At 40.6% G+C, this 19,662-nt stretch overlaps 2 protein-coding genes across 4 annotated transcripts; one reads left to right on the top strand and one right to left on the bottom strand.

Annotated features, from left to right (window-relative positions):
- The first annotated feature begins 11,595 nt into the window (after positions 1-11,595).
- LOC107794006 (galactinol synthase 1-like) lies at positions 11,596-13,695 on the top strand. Of its 2 annotated transcripts, NM_001325571.1 has the most exon segments (5): positions 11,596-11,634; positions 11,677-12,104; positions 12,488-12,811; positions 12,921-13,055; positions 13,148-13,695. In NM_001325571.1, coding segments are annotated over 4 exon segments (1,032 nt in total). In that variant the 5' UTR covers positions 11,596-11,634; positions 11,677-11,777; the 3' UTR covers positions 13,394-13,695.
- Positions 13,696-15,168: 1,473 nt separating this feature from the next.
- On the bottom strand, positions 15,169-18,932 carry LOC107794005 (ADP-ribosylation factor 1). 2 transcript variants are annotated; one of them, XM_075237911.1, is made up of 5 exons: positions 18,793-18,932; positions 18,099-18,257; positions 17,256-17,326; positions 15,592-15,711; positions 15,169-15,500 (listed from the first exon to the last, which is right to left on the bottom strand). In XM_075237911.1, exons 2-5 carry the CDS (start codon positions 18,244-18,246, stop codon positions 15,495-15,497), a joined length of 345 nt encoding a protein of 114 aa, XP_075094012.1. In that variant the 5' UTR covers positions 18,247-18,257; positions 18,793-18,932; the 3' UTR covers positions 15,169-15,494. The 2 variants fall into 2 exon arrangements, with proteins under 2 accessions (XP_075094012.1, XP_075094013.1); XM_075237912.1 differs by having other exon boundaries at positions 18,099-18,254; positions 18,793-18,916.
- Between the last annotated feature and the right edge of the window lie 730 nt (positions 18,933-19,662).

The following is a 19,662-nucleotide window of genomic DNA, read 5'->3' on the forward strand; positions in this document are numbered from 1 at the left end:
GTAATCAATGAAATACTGCTAAGTTATTGTCAAAAACATCTGAATCTTAACCCACCGACTGTGTCTATGAAGCCTCTACTAATAAACTGACGCACTGCTTAGGACATGAGATTTTCTAGCCAGTTCTCTAAGTAAGCAAAGAAATAGCTAAATAATTACGACTCAAAGGAGTACTCCACGAACAAAAGCGGAGCTCACCAATAGCACTGGAAGTGAGAAAAGTCCTAACTCGTAGCCTGCTCGCCTGCAAAACCGGTTCCTACGTTGTACCGCAGACCAACGTAGGTTCCCAAAAGAGAATGTCAGTACCATCCATTGTACTCAGTGAGTCTCAACGATAAGGGATTAAACTTTAATAAAGTATACATTACGAGCAAGGATTCTAAATGCATGGAAGACATAAAGCTTCTAAGAAGATTTCTAAAATAATTTTATAATAGCAGTTTATGAATATTCTAAAAGAAATTCTTTTCTTCTTCTTTCTTATAAAAAAAATACTTCACTTTATACTTCGGGAGTTCCAACTATCCTGACTTAATTCTGTCTCAGTCACCGTGTGATCGGCATGGGTTCGATCCCAACCTGACCGAATAGGCCCACTCCACGAGGTGCCACTCGCTTCATGGTTCTCAGCGCTTATGTGTCATACCTTAGATGGCTAGGTAAATTCTCAACAACGAGACCCTCGGCTCGTGTGCTCCCTACTTTGGCACAAGTAATTTCAGGAAGTCAACGTCTTGATCAGGACCCTCAGCCTGGACGATGACCCCTTCTCAGAATAGAGGATACTCCCAAAAATCTTTTCTTTCTAAAACTTCTTCTTGTGACTTTTCAAGTTTAAATCTTTTCTGAAACATCCTATACATACTCATACTGGTATCCTTAATTGTAAAGCATGGCATAAGAATGAAATAAATATTCAAAAGTATATCTAAAGATTCTTGCTTCTTCATGAATTTTCAACATGAAAATGGCATATAAGAATAACATAAAAATCTGAAAATTTATGCACATATATCATAATAAATCATCTAAACTTTAGCTAGAACAATTCTAAGTTAATAGGTACTCACTAGCTCCAATTAAGTACATATAAACTCTTTTAAGCAATTCATCAAACACCTTGTATGCGTGCTTTTGTGAGTTAAACCACTTTAGTAAAGGGTTATATCAACTCACCTCAAAACTCGTCGAGCCAATACGTAGGCCCCAGTCCAATTTATATCCGTCAAACAATTGATTCTACAACAATCAATGTATTTTAATTAATTTTAGAGTTTCACACCTAAACATGGAATTCATTGTTGATATAGAGAAAGAAGGGAATTAAATATTCAATATTTACCTATTACTACTGTAGGGTAATTGACAATAGGGAATTTTATATACTTGAGTTCAAGAATTAATGATTTGTAAAGAACCCTAGAATTTTTGTTGCTTGCATGAGTAAGCAGCCTCTGTTTCGTGGCTCTCTGTTTCGTGAGCGAACAGAACACTAGTTTTGTTTTTCGTCTAAGGCTTTTGCCTTCTGCCCTTTTGGGTGAATGACAGAACCAAGGTTCTGTTTTTTCTTAAGGCTTGAAGCCTTTGTTTTCCAACAGCCCATTTTATGGGCATTAGGCCCTTTTTCCTTTTTTTCTTTTTTTTATAACTTAATTAATAATTAATGATACCCATTTTTAATAATTAATAATATTAAAATTATTAATATTTCCCTAATTGTATATCCAATTATTTATAAATAGAAAAGTAACTCGAAAATCAATCACAAGTATTTAAATCCGTAATAGAAGTATAATTTAAGATAAAAAAAAATTTAAATTCTATATTTAGTGCGTCTTGAAACTTTTATAGATTTGAAGAGTGTTACAGTCCGAGGTTCCGAGATCGGCGGAATACGTAGAGAGCGTATATCTTCCTTCTTCGATGATGGAAGTCGAAGGGTCAGCTGCTAGGGTTTCCAATACTTCACGACAAGAGGGACCATCGACCTCGCAGCCAGCTGATGGTGCTTTTTCGCCAGCCGATGAGAGAGACAAAGGCGTTGCCGAGGACGGCTATGAGACGGCTCAGACCTCGATGCTACAGAGCTGAGGATGATGGAAGAAGGTTTTACTTAGCTCGAGGTGAGGTTAGAGGGGTCTACGCGGACCATCGCGATCCCTATGGATCGTGATCTGTTGAATAACATAGAGAACGTGGTCCTTGCCCTTGGTCCCCTTTGCTCCAACGTGGAGGATGAAACCCTCAGGGTAAATTTTTTCAAGGCTTTTATTTCCCTGTCTATTATATTCAAAGTTTTAGGCTTCGTTGTAGTGCTTTGCTCTTGTCAGCGGATGCGTTCTTATTTTTTATTCTCTTTCTTTTAGTGACTGCAGACCATGATCTTGGAAATTGAAAGTGCCCGAAGGGAGGAGAGGCGTAAGGGTATAATCAATAAGCTGCAACACAAATACTTCGAGTACCATGGCAAGTATCGGGAGATCCACAGGTGATTTGGTGAGGACGACAATTTGCAGGCCCTTCAGGATGAGCTGAAGCAAAAGGACGACAAGCTGTTGAAGGTCATCAAGAAGTGCAGTGTCCTTGAGGGGACATTGAGAAACAAAGAAGAAAAGCTCGACGTCAGCGAGGCCGTGGAGGTCCAATGTGGCGACCTCCAGATGCAGGTGGTCGAGTTGCGCAGGCAATTGGAGGAGTGTCGCTTGCAGATGGAGGTTCTTTATGGCGAGATCATCGAGAAACAGAACGAGCTAGATAGGCGGAGTTCGCTCAGTCGGAGGCTTCGAGAAAGACGGAGGACCTTGAGGTGGTGATCCGGACTCTCCGTTCTAAGCAGGAGAATGACTTGGAAACGGCAAGTCTAAAAGAAGAGCGGCTTGATGAGAGAGTCAGAGAAAGAAACTTCTTACCTCTATGATCGAGTTGTTGCTCTTGAGGCCAAGAAAGCCCAATTACTGGTGCAACTATCCTCTTCCCATACCTCAGACTTTCCTAATATTCCTCGAGAGTTGTACGAGGAATGGATTCATGTCGAGGCCTAGCTAGACGTGTTTCGAGATTTGCATACGGCGGGATCTGTTTCTGGGACCGCCCTTGAAGATTATCATGTTAACGCTCGCGAAGCTCGAGTTGCTTTTGGGTACGACCCTGCTATGCTAGAGGTCGGCGAGGATGAGGGGGACAAAGGTGTAGATCAGCTTGAGCAGAATGCCTGGTATGATATTGCATATCCTAAGGGCGAAGGCGAGGATGTTGAAGGTCAGGAGGGCAACGTTGTTGGGGGCCAAGTCGACGAGGATGTCGCAGACCGTGATGGTGGTGGCCAGTAGTTTTCTTTTTTCACTCTTTATTTATTTTTGTATGTAGATGGTGCCGTCTTCATGAGCCTTTTTAAAAACTATTCTAAGTATGAAATGCTAACTTCGTTATTTGCATCTGATTCTTTTCTTGTAGTTCGTAATTGTATGTTTTTTAATTTTGTCGCTTGGTTGCCTTGATTTTCTATCCGTAATCACTTAGTTTGAACAAGGTCGAACATATCCTGAGTTTAATTATGGCTGAGGACCAGTAGGTGTTAATTCGAACGAGGTCAAATTAAAACCTAGGTTTGATTATGGCCGATGGCCAGTAGGTGTTAGTTCGAACAATGTCGAACATAACCTATGTTTAATTATGGCCGAGGGCCGGTAGGTGTTAGATCGAATAAGGTCGAACATAACCTATGTTTAATTATGGCCGAGGTCTGATAGGTGTTAGTTCGAACAAGGTCGAACGTAACCTATGTTTAATTATGGTCGAGGGCCTGTAGGTGTTAGTTCGAACAAGGTCGAACATAACCTATGTTAAATTATGGCCGAGGGCCCATAGGTGTTCATTCGAACAAGGACGAACGTAACCTATGTTTAGAAAGATATGCCTTTAGGTGCGGAGCTTGTCGACATCGTAAACTTTAAGCATTGTTGCTTTGATTGTACACTTGGAGAAATAGAAATAAATTTCATGCATTGCTGCTTTGTTCATATACTTGGAGAAATTTACAAATTTTTGGGCGTTGACTAGCGTTCCAGTCCCGGTCTATCTAGTCCCTTCATTGGTCGAACTGGAGAGTGCTTGAGAGGTCGAGCAATAAACTAGCTGTCCCGTGCCTCCGTCTTTGTGTACTTCGACTTGGAGTGTTCCCTTCGTCACCTCGTTAAAAACCTCACTGAGAAAACCCAATTGGGACAAAACTCAAGTGAGGGAAAAAAGAGTTCGACTTGGGGGACACTTTATCTCTTAAAAGTTAAAGTACTTGAGGTGGGTAATATTCCAGTTGTTTGGTAGTTACTTTCCTTCCATTGTTTCTAGCTGAAATGACCCTTTGTTCGTTGTTCCCGTGATTTTGTACGAGCCGTCCCAATTTGTTCCTAGTTTGCCTTCCCGCGGGTCTTTGCTTGCTTGTATTTTAGCTTTGAGCACGTAGTCCCTGACTTTGAGCGGCCTGACCTTTGCCTTCTTGTTTTAATAGTGTTCTGCTTGTTATTTTTGAGCGATCATTCTTATGTAGGCCATGTCTCTTAGTTCTTCAACTTCACAGAGCTCCTGCCTTCTGCTTTCATCCTTCCTTGGTCCGCTCTCGTGGGAGTATCTTAGACTGGGCTCCCCGACCTCGACTGGTATTACTGCATTAGTCCCATAGACTAAAGAGTAAGGCCTCTCTCATGTGCTTGTCTTCGACGTTGTTCGGTAGGCCCACAATACTTCTGGTAAGATTTCCACCCACACCCCCTTGGCTTCTTCAAGATTTTTCTTCATGATGTTCAGTATCGACTTATTGGAGGACTCCGCTTGCCCGTTGCCTGCGGGGTGGTATGGCGTCGAAAGTATTCTTTTGATATGCCACTTCTACAAAAAATTAGTGACCTTCTTCCCTGCGAATTAGGGTCCGTTATCGCAGCTGATCTCTTTGGGGAGGCCGAAATGTCATACGATGTTTTTCCATATAAAGGCGATCACTTCCTGTTCATGTATTTGGGCGAATGCTCCTATTTCTACCCCCTTAGAGAAATAGTTAGTTAAAATCAGAAGGAATCGTATGTTACCTCGCCCTGTCGGGAGGAGGCCCACGATTTCCATTCCCAATTTGATGAACGGCCAAGGTGAGGTGACCGAATGGAGGTGTTCGCCTGCTTGGTGAATTATTGGGGCGTACTTTTGGCATTGCTCGCATTTTTTCACGAAGTATGCAGCCTCTTTTTTCATGGTGGGCCAGTAATACCCTGTCCGTATGAGGTATCTGACCAAAGCCCGATTGCCAGAATGAGCTCCACAATGTCCTTCGTGAACCTCTTTAAGAACGCGCCGTGTCTGATTTGGGCCCAAGCATTTCACCATAGGATCGTCGTACGTTCTCTTATATAGGTCATTGTGGATGATGTTGTATCTGGCCTCTTGCATTCTCAATTTCTTGGCCTCCTTTTTTTTCATCTGGGAGTACGCCGTCCTACAAGTAGGTAACAATACGGTTTCTCCAGTCCTAAGTCAAGTTTATGGTTCTTACCTTGATTTGGTCTAGCGACCAGTTGAGAAGGTAGACCACACTTCTGTCTCTGGTTGCAATGTTTTTGGTGGTTGCGGCTAGCTTGGCGAGACTGTCCGCTTTGGCGTTTTGTGCTCATGGAATCTGGTCGAGTTGACATTCATCGAACTCGGGCAGCAACTTGTAGATTTCGGTCTGGTATTTCTGTAACCTTTGTACCTATTTAGAAAGTCCCTGTGACTAGGTTGACTACGAGTTGAGAATCGCAGCGTAGTCTTAACCGTTTCGCCCCATACTTGAGTGCTAGCCTTAACCCTACAATTACGGCCTCATATTCAGTCTCATTGTTAGTTATATCTGGGCATCTTATGGACTGGCGAATCGCTTTATTGGTTGGGACTTCGAGTATGAGTCCCAGTCCGGACCCTGACGCGTTAGACATGTTGTCTATGTACAGGACCCAGAGGTGCTGTGTTTGGGGAGAAGCGTGGGCGGCTTCTCTTTCAACTTCGGGCATTACTTTTGCGCTGAAGTCGGTGACGAAGTCAACGAGGACTTGTGACTTTATCATTGTTCGCGGCTGATATGTGATATCGTGCTCGCTTAGTTCAATGGCCCATTTGGCCAACCTTCTCAACAACTCATGTTTATGAAAAATGCTCCTTAGGGGGAAAGTCGTGACGACCGAGATGGGGTGGCACTAGAAATACGGTCTAAGCTTTCGCGAAGCTATGACTAAGGCCAGGGCTAATTTTTTTAGGTGAGGGTACCTCATCTCGGCGTCGACTAATGTTTTGCTAATGTAATAGATGGGAGACTATGTAAATTTATTTTCTCAAACTAGGACTGCTCTCACAGCTACTTCGGATACACCGAGGTAAACAAGGAGATGTTACCCTGGTTTCGGCTTTGAAAGTAGTGGTGGTGACGACAGGTATGCTTTCAACTCCTTCAGGGCCTGGACGCACTCAGAAGTCCATTGGAGGCTGTTATCCATCTTGAATACGCCGAAGAATTTGTGACACATATCTGATGATCATGAAATGAATCTTGAAAGGGCGGCGATACACCCTGTCAACCTCTGAACCTATCTTTTTGGTGGTCAAGTGTTCTGGTATCCCCTCGATGTCTTTGATTTAATCAGGATTGACCTCAATTCCTCGCTATGATACTAGGAAACCCAAAAGGTTTCCTGAGGCCACGCCAAACGCATATTTTTCGGGGTTCAGTTTCATTCTGTATCGTCTGAGTATGTCGAAGGTCTCTCTCAGATGGTCGATGCGATCTTCTTTCCTTTTTGACTTGACTAGCATGTCGTCTATATAGACTTTCATCATTTTTCCGAGCTGGTCTTTGAACATCCTCATCACTAACCTTTGGTAAATTGCCCCTGCGTTTTTCAGCCCGAAGGGCATGACCCTGTAGCAGTACATCCCATGATGGGTGATGAATGTGGTTTTCCCTTGATCTTCTTCTTCCATGAGGATTTGATTGTAGCCCGAATATGCGTCCAAGAAGCTCAGTAGTTCATTCCCGGTCGTCAAGTCGGTGAGTTGGTCGATATGGGGTAATGAAAACGAATACTTGGGGCATGCTTTGTTCAAATCTATGAAATCCACGCACATCCGCCATTTCCTACTCTTCTTTTTCACCATCACCACGTTGGTGACCCACTGGGGATACTTCGACTCCCTGATGGAGCCATTTTCCAATAGTTTTCCACTTCTTCGCGTACCGCATCATTAATCGCGGAGTTGAACTTACGCCTGACCTGCCTCACCGGGGGGTGGAATGGGTTGACATTCAGTTTGTGCGTGGCGATTTCCTTTGGGATACCCGGCATATCTGCATGGCTGAAAAACAAACAAATCCGCGTTAGTAGTTAAGAACTGACGAAATTTACCTGGTTCCTAAAGTTTGCAGCCGATGTAAGCTTTCTTGCTGTGATCATTAGTGTCTAATTGAATGGGGTTGAGGTCTTCTATGGTCGATTTCACAGCTTTGACCGTATCGGGGTCTCTGATGACATCTTCGCTATCGTCACATATTGACCTCGACCCAGTTGATTGCTATGCATCTTTTTATTTCTCCTTTGTTTGTTGAGTGACCGTGCAATCTAGGGCGATGCGGTAATATTCTCGGGATATGCGTTGTTCCCCTCGTATGCTGAATATTCCACATGGAGTCGGGAATTTGATGACCTGGTATAAGCTGGAGGGGATGGCCCCCATGGTGTGTATCCATGGTCGCCCTATTATGGTGTTGTACGCTGTGTCTTGGTCCATGATGTGGAACGTGGTCTCCAAAGTGATGCCACCGACCAAAACAGGGAGTGTGATTTCGCTAGATGTTCGCTCGACTGCATTGTTAAAACCAGTTAGCGTGATGCAACACGACACTATCTTATCTTCGAGTTTTATTTGTGCAAGTACTCAAGGGTGGACAATACACGCGCCGCTCCCATCGTCTACTATAATGCATCTCATATCGTTATCCAAAATTCGTAAAGAAATAACAAGGGCATCATAGTGAGGGAAAACCAAGCCATTGGTATCTGACTTATCGAAGATGATACTTTCTTCGAGTTCTTCATACCGTTCGCGGGTGATTGACCGTTTGAGCTTGTGGGTAGTGGTGAACTTTACGCTATTGATGGAAGCATCTTCGCCACCACCGATGATCATGTGGACGATGTGGGTTGGTGAGGGAGGTTTTGGCGGTCCTTGATGTTGTTCACGTCCTCTGGTAAAGTTGGTCCTTCCCCGGTCGCTCAGCAACTCTTTGAGGTGTCCCTGTCGTAACATGTTTACGACCTCCTGCCTTAGGGCGATGCAATCTTTGATTATGTTCCCTCTTTCTTGATGGAACTCTCAAAGGGCGTCCGATTTTATGGTACTCGGGTCTGACCTCATCTTTTGTGACCACTTCACGTTTGGTCCAAGCTTCTCCAAGGCATAGAATATTTCTGTAGGTGATACACAAAAGTTGTGAGCGGATAATAAATGAGGCATACCTCTTTCATTCCGGTGAGTCCCTGTCCTTGATCTGGGTGGGCCTTCTTCATAGTGGGAGGAGGGCGCAATGGCCGCTCTGACATATGGTTGATGTCGTTCCTTGTTGGGTCGTGAAGCTGCGAGGTCCCTTCTGGTATCATTTATTTGATATTTTCTGGATTCAGCCTGTACCGAGGTCAGTCGATCAGTTGGTCCATTGAGGTCGTCCTCGTCTGCTCGTACCTCGGCACAATATGTGTTGTGTATTTCATCCCAAGTGGTTGGGGGATACTTTATCAGTCGACCCAATAGCTTTCTATTCGCCCTTGAACCGTCCCTACTCAGCCCGTTCTGGAAGGTTGCGACTGTCATCCCTTCTGACACGTTCGGCAGGGTCATCCTTACTCGCTTGAAACGGGCGAGGACGTCCCTCAGTCCCTCTCCCGTAGACTGCTTAATAGCAAATATGTCGTTCACTCTTGCCTCGGCCTTCTTGGCCCCAGCATGGGCCGTTACGAACTTGTCGTCCATTTCTTCAAAAGTTTCAATGGAGCGCGTAAGTAGCTGTGAATACCATGTCAACGCCCCTCCCGTTAGGGTTTCACCGAATTTCTTCAACAAGATGGAGGATACTTATTCTTTGGCGAGATCATTGCCTTTCACGGCGGTGACGTAGTGAGTCACATGATCTTCATGGTCAGTCATGCCATCATATATTTTTAGGTAGGGCGGCATTTTGAAGGTTTTCGGTATGGCATACAGGGCTGCATCGTCATTGTATGGCTTCTCGAAGAACCGGTCGGCGTCTCTCTTCGGCAGCAGTTTGGGGGCACCCGGTAATTTATCGACCCTTTCCTGGTGTTCTTTCATTTGATCTCGGAGTACCTTATTCCCGTTCTCCATTTCATCTATCCTTTTCAAAATGGTTGCAAGAGCGTTATCACCTGCATTATCATTGACGTTGTGAGTAATACCTGTCGTTGGAGGTGGAGGGAGTTGGTTACACTGTTCGTCCACCTGTTGTACAGTGCAAATACTTGCATTTTCTACAACCGCATCTCGAGTGGACTTGTTAAGGATGCCAGTTAGCGCGTCGGTTAGCCATGCTCCGAGGAGCTTTTTTACAGCTGGGGCGTCTCTTCCCCCACAGATGTCGAGGCTCCCTTACCGAGGGATTTTATGATGCTGCAATGAGGGGGCGGTGACCCATCTAGCCTAGGGGAGGCATTGGGCGTTGCGCCTTCGTCTGCTGTTTCGCAGCTTTCGTTGATGACGTTCATGGGGTTAGTTAGGAGGTCATTGATTATCCTCGCTCTATCTTCCCTGTTACCTGCCATGTTGTGATTTGTGCACACAAAGAAAAGAGATCTTGTTTTTTGTGTGTGTTCGGGATCCGCGTCAGTGATAGATCTAGAAAAAATTAAAAATTTAACTAGGAAATCTCCACAGACAGCGCCAAATTGTTTGACCCAAAAGAGTGGTTCTTGGCTCAAATATTAAATCTACATATTAAAGAGTTAAATCTAATTAACAATAATATTTCTAGATGCGAGTTATGAAAACGTGATTAATGTTGAACAGATCTGGTAGACAAATAATAATGGCGTGTGACAATCATCCCAAATAGCGTGAATAATAAATGAGCAATAAATAGCAATGAACAATAATAAATGGCATTTGGGTAAATAATGAAACGACAATAAAGGAGAAGATAGATATTATTCCTTCTAACAATGATGAATGGCAGACAAATCCTTGAATGTTCGAATTATCCTCGAATTCGGTGGGAAGTATGAAATAATGTGGACAAAAATCTTGATAAAAAGGTGTTGTTTGTCTCTTGGTAAGAAAGAGAGAATCTTTTTATCAAAGTGTGCTCTTACAAATGAATATCATCCCCCATATTTATTCCTATATATATATATATATATATATATATATATATATATATATATATATGAGACATATCCCTAACAAACCCTAATAGTACAAGTGGAGAGAATATTCACTAGAATATTCTCTCTAATATTTTATTTTGAAAACTAGCCGTTACAGCTCTGCTAATGGTGCTCGGTATTATCATTGTTGAAATCTCGACCACGAACCTCGCTGCTTCCTGGTCGACCTCGACTAACCCCTTCCCCAATGCTATATTGCCTAAAATATTCTAGAGCATATTTTGACCTATACGATAATGAAAGTTTTCTCTTGTTCTACTATACAATTTGCATCTGTGCAAATGGTTTTGTTACCTTCACTTTAATGCTTATATTCACCATTATGTAATTTGTAATGTGATAAGTTGTGTATTCAAGATAACGATAAATCCATTGTATGGTAAAACTAATTAAGTGCATTGGTTCTAAATAAACAGTCATGAGTTGCGATGATGCTAAAGCAGGTTCTAATCAGGGGCGGGGCAGGCACAAGCCGAGTTATGAGTTGGGCCGAACCAAATAACAGTATTTTTTAGGTTTAGAATTCATTAAGGGGCGGGGCAGAGGCACAAGTCGATTTACGGGTTGGGGCGAACCAAATAACAATATTTTTGAAGTTTAGAATTCATTAATTTTGAATAAATATTAAATTTATATCTAAATTATTAATACTTAAAGTCGTCATCTAAAATTTAGAACTCATGAGGTTAGAAATCATAATTTTTCGTGTGATTCTAATGATGAGAATTCTTTAACCATAATGGTGCTCGCAGTTGTGAAATCTCTTTCCCCAACCCACCCTCAAATATAAATATACACTTCCTTTGTTTTGAAAATGTATGCATAGTACATTACCATTACGACTTATAGTATTTTCAATATAATTTTATTTTAAAAACTTAAAATTTTCATTAATTTACATCAAAACACGGACTTAAGCGTCCACTTAACTTCGGGGCAGGACTGGTTTCTTCTAGCGTATTCCACTCCATGCAATAATCCCCCAATCAAATGACAACTTAATAAATGAGAGCATTCCCCCAACCCCAACTCCCCAGTTCCAGAATCTTCCCGCACCTTCAATCTCAACCGTCAGATTAAACCATTCCAATATCACGAGAATCCAACCCTTACGTTACTTCTAATTCACCCCTACTTCTTCGCACCTTCTCCATTTCACTTCACCTCTATATATTACACCACTTCCCCTTAACCATTTTCTTCAGGTCACACAACTAAGAGAAAATTAACAATTCCAGTTTCTTGTTTTCTTGTTTATATAAATATAAATAATACAAAAAATTTCATCACCTTTCTTGATCTTGCATGGCTCCGGAGATTGTGAAAGTAAGTGAGACAATGGTGAAACCAAGAATTGTAACGAGTGGGGAGAGGGCTTACGTGACGTTTTTGGCTGGTAATGGTGACTACGTGAAGGGTGTAGTTGGGTTAGCTAAGGGGCTAAGAAAGGTCAAATCGGCGTATCCGCTGGTGGTGGCGGTTCTGCCGGATGTGCCGGCGGAGCACCGCCGTATACTGGAGGCGCAAGGCTGCATAGTTAGGGAGATTGAGCCAGTTTACCCACCTGAGAACCAAACTCGATTCGCCATGGCTTATTACGTCATAAATTACTCCAAGCTTCGTATCTGGGAGGTAAATGTTTCTTAACACGTGTCATGTTTTTAGTATGGCTACGTCACATTGTACTTACACGTGGATGAGACGTCACGTTACTAGTGTTGCTACGTCACATTTTTCTGGTTCGTGGTTGGCCCCGTTAGGCTTCTATACGTACAAACATACCCTGTAGCCTGTAGGAGATGAAGATAATAACATAGCTGATTATTGTCTCATTATATAGGTGATTCCGACTAATTGATTCACAATAAGCGACTAGTAACTTAAAAAATAAAGTAGTTAACCTGTTAGTATTATATGTTTAAATACATTAATAGCGTAAAGATTGTATATCAGTCGAAGCATAGTTAGTTGATCGAGAATTATTAATTAATATATTTAAATTTACATGGATGCAGTTTGTGGAGTACAAGAAGACGATATACCTAGACGGTGACATTCAGGTGTATGACAACATTGATCATCTCTTTGATTTGCCAGATGGTTATTTCTACGCAGTAATGGACTGTTTCTGTGAGAAAACATGGAGTCACACTCCTCAATATAAGATCGGCTACTGCCAACAGTGTCCGGACAAGGTCAAGTGGCCTACTGAGGAATTGGGTCAGCCTCCTTCCCTTTATTTCAACGCTGGAATGTTTGTGTTTGAGCCCAGCCTTCATATTTATGATGACCTATTAAAGACTCTTCAGATCACCCCTTCTACTCCTTTTGCAGAGCAGGTACAATTAATTTAGTGTGCTACTCTACTCTTTATTGGTAATTAAAGAATTGTTCTTGATTAATAAGGTAGCTGATTGTGCTAATTTTGATCGATATTGTGAATCGCAGGACTTCTTGAATATTTATTTCAAGGACATTTACAGACCAATACCTTTAGTTTACAATCTTGTTCTAGCAATGTTATGGCGGCATCCCGAGAATGTTGAATTGGATAAAGTGAAAGTTGTACACTATTGTGCAGCGGTGAGTAGCTGCACTTTCCAATTCATATATATTGTTAGTATTTTCGTACATGGGAAAGAGCATTAGTGCTGATTTTTTAAGTGATGGAGCAGGGATCAAAGCCATGGAAATACACGGGGAAAGAAGAAAATATGCAAAGGGAGGACATAAAATTACTGATGAAGAAGTGGTGGGACATTTACAACGACGAATCATTGGACTACAAGAATGCGGTTGCTGTTAATAATCAGGTGACAGCTGATGCAGCTGAAGCAGTGAACCAGCTGCAACCATTGATTGCTGCTGCTATGTCCCAGGCTGGCGCGGTCAAATACGTGACTGCTCCCTCTGCTGCTTAGTTATGGACTACGCCAAATAGCTCTTAGATTAGATTAATCTCCCTTGTATTTCCATTCCTCTATCTCAAAATTGCAAGCGGACCTCTAAAAGAGGTCCTGGATTTTCTCCAGAGGTAGATGGCAGAGGAAGTTGTTAATCTTTTTGCAGGTTCTTTCCTCAAGTGAAGTTGGATGATTCGTTTGTTACTTCCGATATCGTTGTATTTTTGAAGTGAAATCTGTGGTACAAAGTAGTGTAAGGTGTATATTTGCGTTTGGTGTAATGCATGAATTTGGCTGTGTTCTTGATTGCAGTCTTGCAGATTACATCTCCATTCTTTTTCTTTTTCTTTTTCTTTTCGCCCTCTCTTAAGGAATGTGATTACCAATAGGAAAAGATGAGAAAAGGGGCTTCCATGTGGTTGGGGAGGGAGAGGGGTTTTTCATAAATTAAAGTAGTATGACATGAAATAGCTTTTCGCACACAAATTTGAATTTTATGGGTTGAATTTATATTGTTAAAGTAATGGGTTCATACCTATTTTAGATAATTTTTACACATAAATTTATGAAAGTAATGTGTTCAAATGAATCCGATACCGCTATTTTGGATCCGCCCTGCTTTTCACCGATCGTCAATATGAAATATGGTGGAGTCCGTCAGTTGGATTCGATTAGCTCTAAACTAATTTTTCTTATTAGGTGCGCTGAAAAGAGGCGCCCAGTCTCAAAACAGAAGACGAGAAATTCCATGTGATTCTCTGTCGCTAGCCAGTACAAACTCATATGTTTAACTGTTCCGGGGTAGTTTTTCGATAATCACTGTACTCCACTATTTTTCGTTGTGTATACAGTAGCCATCTTATTTCTAGCGGATCTGCCTTGTTACAATTATACAACTTCAGTTTTTTTCTTCTTTATTGTACATTGGCCTTCTCTCTTCAAGATTTTGGATATCTGTATCCACTAATAGTGTCAAAATGGTTAAAAGAAAATAGTTAACCACTTATATTATCCATTAAAAAATAGGTTGGATAATGAACTTTTTAAAGATGGGTCAAATATGGATAAGAATCATATTATCCATTTAAAAAATGAATAACCAATATATAACAAATGGATAACCAATGAGTTTAACCTTTACATTAGTAAAGCCTCAAATTGGGGTTCCTTAAGTTTTGAAAACTAAAAATTCTCCCAAAAGTGATTATACTCAAGAAGTCATGGATAATATGGGTAACCATATTATCCGCCGATTAACCCGTTTTTTATTCGTATTAAATATGGATCGGGTCGGATAATTTATCCGTTTTTTCATTACTCGTTTTCGACCCGAATCATATCCCACCCGACCCGCCCGTTTGCCACTCCTACTCATGACCTTTTTTCTTTTACTTCACTGGAAATGTTTCTGGTCCTTTTCCATACCAGCCTTTTAGTTGCTTATATTATCTGTGATGGAAGCTGTCTTGTCTTTTACATTGTACTCTTGAGGGCTCAGCTGGTATGGATCCTCCCCTATTAGAGTAACAAGAAACCATTTGTGCCTTAATTGTGTTTATCGTGCCGCAGTTCTACTACGCAGCGGATAGAGAAGCGGTTAAATCCATTAATTCAACCGTAAGCAGGTGCTACCTGGTTGATTAGAATGTGTACATGGTGGAAATAGGCTTATTGCAAATCTGAATAGAGTATCGGAAGAGAATAAGCACCCAATATGGACTGTACCGCTGTGTATCCAACCAAATTAGCTCACCTTCTATCAAAGCAGTAACATGATTCGTACATATTGAATATTATAAAAAGCTCCTCTTGTATATAAAACACAGTACATCAGTCAGACATGTAACCAATGAATACTTGGAATTAACCCACCGTCCCCCATCAACAAGGGAAGAACCAGAGGATTTACCCAACAAAATGGAGCTAGGAATCCAAAGACGAACAAAGACCAGTTAAAACTTAAAAATTATTTTGACACTGCAGAAGTACACGTGAATGAATCCTTGAGAAACAAAAAGTTGTACGAAGAAAAATAACAGATGAAGTTTACAAGTAATTGGCGAAGCCTATTCTGTCCGTCTCACTACTCCATTATCCAGAGAACAAAGATGCTCTGTCTCTATGCCTGCAAATTGGAATTGGAAATTATGAGAAGCAGTTCAGATTTGACACTTGAAATTGTTACATCAAAATCGGAAGAAACACTTGAAATCTACCTCATTCAACATCCTGTGAAGCTCATCCCTAGCTTCAACTACACGATCTCTGTCATTGCTATCAACCACAAAGATGAGTCCCTGGGTGTTTTGGAAGTAGTGTCTCCACAAAGGACGAATCTGCAGATCACATATACATTTAATATTAGCACCTTCACCCATATGATTAACTCTACCCTTAAAACTCCATGAATTTGGGAGTTACTGTTTTGCCAATCACTATGACAATAGCAAGACAAAAAGCATCAAAATCTAGTTGACTAGCACACAATCCTCCTTTTTTGTCAGTTTATGAGACACCACTTTTTATAACATAAAAAAAAAAAGGAAATGGCATAGTTTCTACAGTTAAAGATGCATTATAATTTAAAGGAATCAACCCGTATAATAATCAAAAGGAGTGGCCATGCCCATTCATACTGATTTAAACCCAAAACAATGTGATTTTGCTTGGAAAACAATGCTTCAACCAGTTTTTAAAAGTTAAAGCCCTAATAAAACTGACCCAAAGCTAATCGAGCCCAACCCACTTGGCCACCTCTAGGCATGCAATTCATATTTTTATAAAATTTACTTGGTTAAATTCTTCCAAGACTAAACATCAAATAAAGATATGGATCTACAATCAAAAGGAGAGGTATATTAAGCCTTTAAACCTGCCTGTACTTTTTTTGACTCCTCACTAGGGGATTAAACGAGCTTAGCCGAGGCAAGCTCTTGGTATGATATGCCAGCTTGACTCATGCATTAGGCAAAAGCTTGAGCTTGCCTTGAGATTCATCAAGCCTCAACTTTCCTGGCTCGAGGTTGAAGAAAAAATCTTGAGCAAGGGAGGTTGAAACATTTAAAAGTAGATTTGATCGGGGCAAAAATGAGACAAAATATCAATTATTTCTTTGATCAAGCCGCTTAATCAGAAGGAAAGACTCATGCATTAGGCAAAAGCTTGAGCTTGCCTTGAGATTCATCAAGCCTCAACTTTCCTGGCTCGAGGTTGAAGAAAAAATCTTGAGCAAGGGAGGTTGAAACATTTAAAAGTAGATTTGATCGGGGCAAAAATGAGACAAAATATCAATTATTTCTTTGATCAAGCCGCTTAATCAGAAGGAAAGACTCATGCATTAGGCAAAAGCTTGAGCTTGCCTTGAGATTCATCAAGCCTCAACTTTCCTGGCTCGAGGTTGAAGAAAAAATCTTGAGCAAGGGAGGTTGAAACATTTAAAAGTAGATTTGATCGGGGCAAAAATGAGACAAAATATCAATTATTTCTTTGACCAAGCCGCTTAATCAGAAGGAAAGATTGATGGTAAACTCAAAAAGAGTGGCTCGACCTTGGAATTAACAGTTTGAGCTGGTTTAATCTGAACCAACCTGACAAGCTCGCTCCACTCATTTTCACCCTATGCCTCAAACATCAAACTCCTACCCCATGAATGGCCAATCCAATCAAAGCGATTGATTAACCTTGGTCCGAATCCAAGGCCATATTACGTTTAACAACAGCATAGCCTGGTAACAACTTACTTTAACTAAGGTACCATCTACCATGTATGATTTTCTAAATTCCCATACTTCCCTTAAAGTTAAAGTTAGTTTATTTTTCTTAACTGTTTTCAAAACAAACCAAAGGATGGAGAATGCTGAAAGGCTTCCAGATCACTTACCTTATCCTGACCCCCGACATCCCAAACTGTAAAGCTAATGTTTTTGTATTCCACGGTCTCCACATTGAAACCTAAAATATAAGGTGTTGGCATCAATGACAAGCATAAAGACACTAACAGGAATTGAGGTATATATTTATAAAAAACAAGCAGATAAATTCAAAAATTAATAAATTATAGGAGTAGAACAGTGTTGTCAAAGGCTCATTTAAGGCGTGCTTAAGCCCTGAAGCTCAAAAAAGCTCACGGAGCTTAAGCTGCGCTTTAGTGTAGGCAAGGCACTAAGGCGTGCACACTCCTTGCCCATGAATTCTATCTTCAATAGAACGGTACTAAACAACAAATATAATTGGCAAATAAGTGTATGTATATTAGTTATTAAGGAAAACATTATGAATGAATTTGTTATTTTTTTCTTAAAATACATATATATTTTTACTAAAACCGACACTTAAATTGCGCTTTGCGCTTAAAACCCCAAAACACATGGAACGCTTTTTAGAGCTTTTCGCCTTTGTCAACACTGGAGTAGAATGAAAGCCATCCTTTTTCTTGGTGGGATTACTATTCTAGAATGAAAAGCCATCTTAAAGCCACTGATTGATTGGATAGATAACAGCAAACACACATCACGAATAAATCTAAGAAATAAACATAAATTCTGGTGAATTGCACAATGAAAAGCCATTTAGCCAGAGTTGATTGGAGATACAACAAAAACGACAAATTGCAATCAACACACAATTCTTTGTACAAGAAATTAAAACAATTAAGCCAATGAAAGAAAACTCAGATGCCCTCTTACAGAACTTCTAAAAATGAGAACAAACATCAGTATCATACCAATGGTAGGGATAGTGGTGACGATCTCTCCCAGTTTGAGTTTGTACAAGATGGTCGTTTTACCAGCAGCATCGAGACCCACCATCAGTATGCGCATCTCTTTCTTGGCGAAAAGCCGACTGAAAAGCTTGCCGAAAGACAGCCCCATCTTCGAATCTGCTGCAAAATTCACAGAGAGGCAAATAGATACTATTAAAATAAGATCATAAAAAATATCAAGTTATGCGTATTATCAATCAGAGTAAGTGTGTCAAATAATCCGTAGTTGTTGAGGTAAAAATAAATAAATAAATAAATAAATCAAGTAAGATAAAAACAAACGTAATGACTGTTATGGAGAATGAGCCGGTGATCAGATCAATCTAGTGTAAATTGATCAATATAACGTAAGAATGAAACATTTGATGTATGAGATCAGATCAAAACACTGGCACACATATCAAAGTAAGAGAACTTCAGATCAGCTACGCGATCCAAAACAAAATCCATTAAGAGGATAAAACACGATCAACATTACGTAAAACAATCAAGACACTAACGTGAGATCAGATCACCGTTGAGAAACAGAATTTAATCAATCACAGTCGTTGGATCTAGGATTATAGACATTTGATTCGCTTCAAATTTGAAGATGGCAAAAATCTAGTCCGCACATAATGTTTCTTTAAATCATAATCGGAGAAAAAAAGAATACCTGAGAAAGAGGAGAGAAATGACAGAAACCACAGATCTCGTCCTCCTGGAGCTGGAGCTGTCTTCTAGTTTTCGGTCGTGAAGAATGAAATAGAAGCCCTCACAATTTATAAGCTCGTCCAGCTAATTGCAATTTGTTTTTATTAAAAATATTACTTTTATCTTTTTTTATTTTTCTTGCCCCCTGTACGCGCTTCTTACGCCATTTTAGAAGTAAATGTCACCGTGATCCTCATACTATGTAATTTATAACATCTTGCCCCTAAACTAAGAGGATTCCACCCATCAAATTAATCATTCTTAATTTAGGAATTAAAGTTGGTTTTCGTATTTTAACAATGTGTATTCTAACTTTTTGTCACACGACCCGAAATTTCCACCTCCGGACTGTGATGGCGCCTAACATTTCATTTGCTAGGCAAGCCAACGTTAGAATAACATTATCCATTTTTAAAATAATTTTTAAATTTATTAATAATAAGGAAGCAAATGCGGAAGCAATTTTGAAATAATCCATAATAATAACGGTGTCTAAATACCATCCCAGAATTGGTATCACAAGTGCACGAGTTTCTAGAATAAATATAAATAAAGGTCTGAATAGAATAAAGCTGTCTGGAAATAAACACACAACTAAAGTACAATAGACGGGGACTTCAAAACTGCGAACACCATGCAGTTATACCTCAAGTATCCTCTGATAACTGAAATCCGAGCAAGTCTATGGTACGCCGCTGGGACCAACTCCAAAATTTGCACAAGAAGTGCAGATTGTAGTATCAGTACAACCGACCCCATGTACTGGTAAGTGTTAAGCCTAACCTCGACGAAGTAGTGACGAGGCTAAGGCGGTTCACTTACATTAACCTGT

Source organism: Nicotiana tabacum, chromosome 19 (assembly GCF_000715075.1).
Source record: "Nicotiana tabacum cultivar K326 chromosome 19, ASM71507v2, whole genome shotgun sequence".
Lineage (NCBI taxonomy): Eukaryota > Viridiplantae > Streptophyta > Magnoliopsida > Solanales > Solanaceae > Nicotiana > Nicotiana tabacum.

What these genes read in the sequence shown, in the direction of transcription:
- LOC107794005 (XM_075237911.1), bottom strand. Translation starts at nt 18,246, where the DNA reads ATGGGGCTGTCTTTCGGCAAGCTTTTCAGTCGGCTTTTCGCCAAGAAA. An exon ending in CACCACTATCCCTACCATTG is followed by an intron (nt 17,327 to 18,098) that starts GTATGATACTGA and finishes CTTATATTTTAG; the next exon opens with GTTTCAATGTGGAGACCGTG. An exon ending in ATGTCGGGGGTCAGGATAAG is followed by an intron (nt 15,712 to 17,255) that starts GTAAGTGATCTG and finishes TGTGATCTGCAG; the next exon opens with ATTCGTCCTTTGTGGAGACA.
- LOC107794006 (XM_016616453.2), top strand. Translation starts at nt 11,778, where the DNA reads ATGGCTCCGGAGATTGTGAAAGTAAGTGAGACAATGGTGAAACCAAGA. An exon ending in CCAAGCTTCGTATCTGGGAG is followed by an intron (nt 12,105 to 12,487) that starts GTAAATGTTTCT and finishes ACATGGATGCAG; the next exon opens with TTTGTGGAGTACAAGAAGAC. An exon ending in CTACTCCTTTTGCAGAGCAG is followed by an intron (nt 12,812 to 12,920) that starts GTACAATTAATT and finishes TGTGAATCGCAG; the next exon opens with GACTTCTTGAATATTTATTT.